The sequence below is a fragment of the Arachis ipaensis genome, chromosome B07 (genome assembly GCF_000816755.2).
Source record: "Arachis ipaensis cultivar K30076 chromosome B07, Araip1.1, whole genome shotgun sequence".
NCBI lineage: Eukaryota > Viridiplantae > Streptophyta > Magnoliopsida > Fabales > Fabaceae > Arachis > Arachis ipaensis.
This window is the reverse complement of record NC_029791.2, coordinates 97,228,097-97,235,925: the sequence shown is the minus strand read 5'-3', so window position 1 is coordinate 97,235,925 and position 7,829 is coordinate 97,228,097. Positions and strand designations below refer to the sequence as shown.

Sequence of the window (7,829 nt, the reverse complement as noted above, 5' to 3'; positions counted from 1 at the left end):
GGACGGCGGCGGCATTGGTGGTGGTGTTAGTGGTGTTGGTGGTGCTGGTGGTGGTGTTGGTGATGGTGTTGGTGGAGGTTGTGGCGGTGGTGTTGGTGTTGGTGGTGGAAGAGGTAATTCTGTTGGTAGTGGTGAGGGTATTTTTGTCCAAAAAAAATTAAAAGAACGATTTTAATACGAAAAAAAACGTTAAGGACGATTCTATGTCGAAAATTAGATGAGGGACGGTTTCGATTCTGGCCCTCAACGTTAGAGACCAAAATCATACTTACCCCTTTTGGACAATCATAAAATAAAATATTTAATTTTAATAAAAGATATTGAAATTAATTATATAATATATAAAATATATATTTTGTTTTTAACGTTTGTAAACCTTACAACTAATTCATTTGAGAAATTTTGGAGGAAAGGTTAAAATCAACATGAAAAGAAAATTAAAATTAGATATACAAGAGTAAATAAATCACCAGCTTTTGTGTGATCAACTAACTGCAAAAGTATACTAAATTTTGTTTATTATCTGCACTGTTCTTAATAAGTGATGTATTAAGCAAAAAATCTATTTAAATAGTATCAATTTATGAAAAATTTCCCCAATACTCGATATGTCTATCTTCTCCTAGCTATTTTAATATTAATTTACATGCCTTTGGTGTTAGATATGCTTCCCTTCGTAGCTGGAATCCAATGTAGATTTGTATGGATCTATACACAGTGTGTGTTGTCGGTTCACTTCATATATTGTTCACGTAAAAATCTATGAAATATATCTAAGTTTAAGGTTTTTCTAAAATATGACTAAATAAAAGTATATTAAAGTTACTTAATTATATTAGCTAGTCATATCTTTTTAGGGACATAATAAGATGAAGAATTATGGAAGGATATGCATGGTGATTGAATGTTAATAATTATTTCTATAAAAAAAAACAATGCTAAAAAATTAATTTTTTTTCTTCAATTAGTATTAGTTAATTTTTTAAAATTATTTTACTCATTAGATATGCTTCCCTTCGTAGCTGGAATCCAATGTAGATTTGTATGGATCTATACACAGTGTGTGTTGTCGGTTCACTTCATATATTGTTCACGTAAAAATCTATGAAATATATCTAAGTTTAAGGTTTTTCTAAAATATGACTAAATAAAAGTATATTAAAGTTACTTAATTATATTAGCTAGTCATATCTTTTTAGGGACATAATAAGATGAAGAATTATGGAAGGATATGCATGGTGATTGAATGTTAATAATTATTTCTATAAAAAAAAACAATGCTAAAAAATTAATCTTCATTTTATATTGCTTAAATTATAAACTTTAAATTCTAAAATTAACTAATATTAATTAACTAAAAATTAATTTTTTATACATTTTATTCTAAAAATACTTGTTTATAATTCATAAGTTGATTATAATTCCACATTTCCACTTCTGTTTGGTGATGATAATGACCATGATATAATTGGGGACGTGGTAGGACACAATTGGCTACTCATATTTATGAGGAATTTTACCGCGGTTAATTTTTATAATTAATTAATGGAAAGAGAGAGAGAGATGATATGTCACGATCATGGTTCCTGTGACTTGAGATCGAGATATTTGTAGCGATATACCTAACACTTTTATCTACTATAATTTAATTTCAATCATGTCAATAAGAGTCATTATTAATTAATAATAAAGAATATACCTGTTATTTTTTCCTTTTTATAAAAATAAGGATGAGAAAAGAAAAGCGGAAAATAAGAGAGGAGGCTTTATAAAGGTGTAATATAACTATATAAGGCTTGTGGTTTGCTCACGAAAACACAGGGTTCTTGTTGTGTGGATAGTCACACTACAGTAGAGTACGGTAGTCTTCTTTACCCTTCCAACACAATGGATCCTTACAAGGTATATGCAACACTACCATCCATGCATGCATTTCGTTCTTTAATTTCTTCACTCAAGCTAAGGAGAAACTAACTCTCTGATCTCTCAACTACTGATCGCTTTGTTTTTATTTGCACATATCTATCTGTTGTGTTCTGAGTTTGAGTTTCAATATTAATGGTGATTGGGTTGTTGTTGTTCAGTACCGGCCATCCAGCGCGTTCAACACACCCTTCTGGACCACCAACAGCGGCAACCCTGTTTGGAACAACAACTCCGTTCTTACTGTTGGAAACAGAGGTATCATCCATCTTAATTATTGTTACCCTTTTCCTTTTGAAAAAACAAATATGGGAAAGTCTCGGGCCAGTATTTTTTTTAAAAGTTTGGCCAACATTTAATCATGAAAATTGAATGATTCCATGCTATTGGATTTATAATTTCACACCATTAAAAATACTATTGATGACTAATTAATGGTTACAAAATACAAAAATTGTTGGCCCTTAACACTTTTCATAAAATAGTATACAAATAACTAATTTTAGATAACTATGTATATAAAGGTAAAAATAAATAATTAATTAATATATATCTTTTACATAATAAATTCAAAATTTATTTCTTTTTGTTTTTAATTAATTGTTCATTAATTATATAAATGACTGGAATATTTTTGGTCTTTGGTATACATATCAAGGTTAAATTAATTATTAGCATTTTAAACTTTAATTGTGTGTAACTCTCTCTTGCAAAGAGAAAAAAAAAAAAGAAAAGAGATTTAAAAAAAAGGAAGAGAGATAAAAGAAACTAAGAAAGAGTGGGTTAATCTGAAAAAAAAAGGTTAAAAAGGTTTTTGTTCAAATAAAACAATTATGCTCCATCAACGTAAAATATTAGACACTAATTAGGATTTATAATTATAAAGATACATATTTAGTGTTAAGAAATCTTTTAATAAAATTTAATTTATTATTTAGATAATTTTTTAAATAATAGATTTAAAAATTAATTGTTTTTTTATGATATAATGATATATAATTAAGTGTCAATTCTTTTATTATACCGTACCAAAGAAGTGTAGTTGACTAGTTGAGTTGCAAGAATAGCCGCACAAGCTCATGATGAAATATAATTTTTTGAGCAAATATTTTTCAATTTCATGAAAACAAATTGAGGTCAATATCCGTGTCGTGATACACATCTCTTTCACCATCTTAGCAAGCTTTCTTCTTTTAGAAAGAAGAGAAGTACTTTTTCTATATTGTTTTAGTTGAACAAAGACAAAAAGATGAGTGGTGGAGTTGATGGTTCATGGATTGAAAATATATACTAGAGAGAAAGAAGAAGCGACAAGAAAAATATGGTTAATTAATATAGGATTTTGTCAGTTAAATAATAATTTTTGTAAATAATGTCAACAATAAATTTTAAAATTGATTTAATAAAATAAAAAAAATATTTCACTTCAAATTATTTTATAAACCTCAACATTAGTAAATTAAACATTTAATCATTATTAACTGCACATAATATTAACTGCACATAAGTAAATCGAATAAAAAAAATAATTATTCACTTAAAATAATTAACATAATCATCTGTATACCTATTAAATTGAATAGCTTACGTATTTATTATTTATATTATTTAGTATTCTAATGGTGTACTTTTCTATTAAGTTAATAGAGTGTTTAATTAATTAATTGCATGCAGGTCCAATTCTGTTGGAGGATTATCAATTTGTGGAGAAGCTTGCAAACTTCGACAGGGAGCGGATCCCGGAGCGTGTAGTGCACGCGAGGGGAGCTAGCGCTAAGGGCTTCTTCGAAGTGACACACGACGTTTCACACCTAACATGCGCCGACTTCCTCCGCGCCCCGGGAGTGCAAACCCCCGTCATCGTCCGTTTCTCCACCGTCATCCACGAGCGCGGCAGCCCCGAGACCATCCGCGACCCCCGCGGCTTCGCCACCAAGTTCTACACCCGCGAAGGCAACTTCGATCTCGTCGGCAACAACTTCCCCGTCTTCTTCATCCGCGACGCCATGAAATTCCCTGACGTCATCCACGCCTTCAAGCCAAACCCCAAGTCCAACGTCCAAGAGAATTGGCGCATTCTCGACTTCCTCTCCCACCACCCCGAAAGCTTCAACACTTTCACGTGGTTCTATGATGACGTGGGCATCCCCATTAATTACCGTCACATGGAGGGTTTCGGTGTTCACACCTACACTCTCCTCAACAAAGCTGGCAAGGTTCTGTATGTCAAGTTTCACTGGAAGCCAACTTGTGGCGTTAAGTCCCTTCTAGAAGAAGAGGCCATTCGCATCGGAGGAACCAACCACAGCCACGCAACGCAAGATTTGTATGATTCCATCGCTGCCGGTAACTACCCCGAATGGAAGCTCTACTTTCAGACTATGGACCCTGATCACGAGGACAATTTTGACTTTGACCCTCTTGACACTACCAAGACTTGGCCGGAGGATATTCTTCCTCTTCAGCCGGTTGGTCGCTTGGTTTTGAACAAGAACATTGACAATTTCTTCGCTGAGAATGAAATGCTTGCTTTCAGTATGCATGTGGTGCCTGGTATTAGCTACTCCAATGATAAGATGCTTCAAGGTAGGATCTTCGCTTATGCTGACACTCAGAGGCATAGGCTTGGTCCTAACTATCTTCAGATTCCTGTTAATGCTCCAAAATGTGCTCATCATAACAATCACCATGATGGTTTTATGAACTTCATGCACAGGGATGAAGAGGTACACACACCTTTATTAATTGCTTTAGTTTACATGCTGTTTCGCTAACTAAATTTGTAACTAACTAGTGTTGGTTTGGTTGTTCAAATTTGACAGGTGAACTACTTCCCTTCAAGGTTTGATCCTGTTCGTCACGCAGAAAGGGTCCCCATGTCTAGTGCTCTTATTAGTGGACAACGCGAAAGGGTTAGCTAGTTCTTCAATCAGATGACAATAGTTGTTTGAATTTTAATCCTGATAACAAATTAAATTATTTTAATATATGCAGAGTGTAATTGTGAAGGAGAACAACTTTAAGGAAGGCGGAGATAGATACCGTTCTTGGGCACCTGACAGGTTCTTATTATCTTATCACAAATTATAGTATAATGTGGAACTAATAACATGCATGTTTATATGTTGTTATGTCCTAACATTGGATTATTATGATTGTGGCAGACAAGAAAGATTTATCCGCAGATGGATTGAGGCATTGTCTGACCAACGTCTGACCCATGAAATCCGCAGCATTTGGATCTCATACCTGACTCAGGCTGATCGTTCTCTTGGTCAGAAGGTAGCAAGTCGTTTGAATGTGAGGCCAAACATCTAAGGTTGCTGTGGAAGAAGAAGGGGTCAACTATGAAGAATGTAATATAGGAGTTACTTTGCATATATGCGACTCTGTTACATTACAATGGATTCATAGATCCTTTTTAATATTTATTATTATTACTGTTACTATTACTATTACTACTGCGTTGTATACCAATGTACTGCTAAATCTGTCCGCGTGTACGTGCAACTTGTTTACCTATTTGATCAAATCAATAAATGTTGTTTGAATCATTACCTATATGTATATCTTCCTCATTTATGCAAGGATTCTAGTACCAAATCCTAATCTTAGCTGGGAAATGAACGTAGAGCAGTTGTTCTTTTTTGTGTGGTCATGGTAGTGCAGTTGTTTGTGAGCAAATTATGGACGAAAATTTTATTTGGACTTGGATATAAAAATATGAATTTGAATTCTCGAAATTTTAAATTTGTATTTTAGAGGGTAAAGTATAATTTTTTAGAAAAAGTCTAGGGACCAGCAATTTTGTTAAATTCTGGCTAGCATGTAACCAGCAAAGAAAAGTGAGTCATTGGATAAAAACTCACACCAATCTTACACCATTAAAACTATCATTGATGGCTATTTGATGGCTACAAATCACAAAAGTTGCTGTCCTCCTAGCATTCCTCAATCTTTTATTCTTGAATGGTTTCTTTCTCATATTTATTATTGGTCTCATAAAATAAATGGTGAGAGATCACACTTTATTCTCTAAAGTAAATTCAAACTTTAGAAAATCTAAATCCTAAAAATATGAGGTTTCTTTTTTTCTTTTTTCTTTATTTGGACAGAATTTTTTACTTGGACTTAGATACGAAAACAGGGCAAGAGATCTCAAACTCTGCTGTGTGGTCGAACGCTGAGTCTTCGAGGATTTTATTAGAAGCCCAATAGGCACATTTTTATTAGGAAGCCCAATATATACTTTAAGATCCAAAAGAGACAGCTATAAAGTTACTATGTCCAAAAAACCATGAATGTTGGTGCAGTTCTTCACTAAAAGGGAAATTGGGCCTCTCAAAGTAAAGTCAGTGCAATACTTCACTTCTGCCTCTCACTTTCAACTAAAAGGTAAAAAAAAAAAAAAACTGTCCAAAACAAGAAAAGGTTAAAAATAAGGTCGTCCAACCAAAAATAAGGGAAAAGAAAAGAACCCGAATTAGAATGAAGGTTACATAACAAATCAGAAGGAAGATAGAGCAATTATGGAGGCAAGAAGAAAAGTTTTGGGCCAGAGATCAAGGTTGAAGTGGCTGAAATGGGGAGATAGGAATACAGCTTTCTTTCAGGCCACAACAATTCAAAGAAGAGATAGAAATAGGCTCGAGAGATTAAAGGACAACAACGGGAAGTGGGTATATGACAGTTCGGCAATAATGAAGCTGATTGAAGAACACTTTTTCAAGCTTTTCACCAAGTCAACCAGGAATGGAATTAATCAATGCATCCAAAAAGTTCCAAAAAGGGTGACGGAGGAGATGAATGAAGAACTCACAAGAGAAGTAAGAGAAGATGAAGTCAAGGAGGCAGTTTTTAGCATGGGAGGCCTCAAAGCCCCAGGATTGGATGGTCTTAATGGAAAATTCTTCCAAAATCACTGGGAGGTTGTTAAGAAAGAGATTCTTGAAGTAGTTAAGGACTTTTTTCAGAATGGAAAAATGCACAAAGAAATTAGCGAAACAACAGTCGTCCTCATTCCGAAGATAAAGAGGCCAAAAAATCTAAATCAATTGAGGCCTATCAGTTGCTGCAACTTCATATACAAAGTAATCACTAAGATTATGGTAAATAGGCTAAAAAAGATGCTGAATTCTATCATTTCCCCAATTCAAAGTGCATTTGTGAGCAACCGGCTTATTCAAGACAATATTATCATTGTACAAGAAGTGTATCACAGTCTAGATAAAAAAAGAGGCAAGGTTTCTAAAAACATGGCAATCAAACTTGATATGAACAAAGCTTATGATCGCTTGGAGTGGGACTTTATTGAATTGGTACTTAAGGCTTTTGGGTTTCATTCAAAATGGATCCAGCTAGTCATGGAATGCGTCAGCTCTACTTCCTACCGATTTAAAGTGAACGGGATCCTGTCCAATAAAATCATTCCAGGCAGAGGTTTAAGGCAGGGCGATCCATTATCGCCATATTTATTCATATTAACTGCGGAAGTTCTCACGATCCTGATGGAAGAGGCACAAGAGAAAGGAAGGGTCAAAGGTTTCAAGATTGCTCCAACTGCACCGACTCTTACACACATTCTCTTTGCAGATGATTGTATTATATTGGCAGAGGCTAATGTAGAAGAGGCATACCAAATAATCTCCATCCTCAATAAGTATACAAATGCATTAGGTCAGAGAATAAACCTCCAAAAATTAGGAATTACTTTCGGAAAACAAGTACCTTTGCAAGCTAGAGTAGATATAGAGGAGGTGATGGGAATGAGTGCATGGGATAATCCGGGAAAATACCTGAGTCTACCGGCACATTGGGGAAGGGCAAAAAGTAGTGCTTTGAGCTGGATAGAAGAGAGAGTGACAAACAAATTAGAGGGTTGGAAAGAAAATTTGTTGAACCAGGCC

The 7,829-nt window shown here is 34.2% G+C and overlaps 1 protein-coding gene across 1 annotated transcript; it reads left to right on the top strand.

Annotated features, from left to right (window-relative positions):
• Nucleotides 1,729–5,484, top strand: LOC107609665 (catalase). The gene is made up of 6 exons (XM_016311674.2): nucleotides 1,729–1,902; nucleotides 2,085–2,181; nucleotides 3,598–4,649; nucleotides 4,746–4,835; nucleotides 4,918–4,985; nucleotides 5,088–5,484. Exons 1-6 carry the CDS (start codon nucleotides 1,888–1,890, stop codon nucleotides 5,239–5,241), a joined length of 1,476 nt encoding a protein of 491 aa, XP_016167160.1. The 5' UTR covers nucleotides 1,729–1,887; the 3' UTR covers nucleotides 5,242–5,484.

Bases quoted from the DNA above. Each gene is read 5' to 3' on its own strand.
- LOC107609665 (XM_016311674.2), top strand. The intron at 2,182-3,597 runs GTATCATCCATC...AATTGCATGCAG, and splicing joins TCTTACTGTTGGAAACAGAG to GTCCAATTCTGTTGGAGGAT. The intron at 4,986-5,087 runs GTTCTTATTATC...TGATTGTGGCAG, and splicing joins CGTTCTTGGGCACCTGACAG to ACAAGAAAGATTTATCCGCA.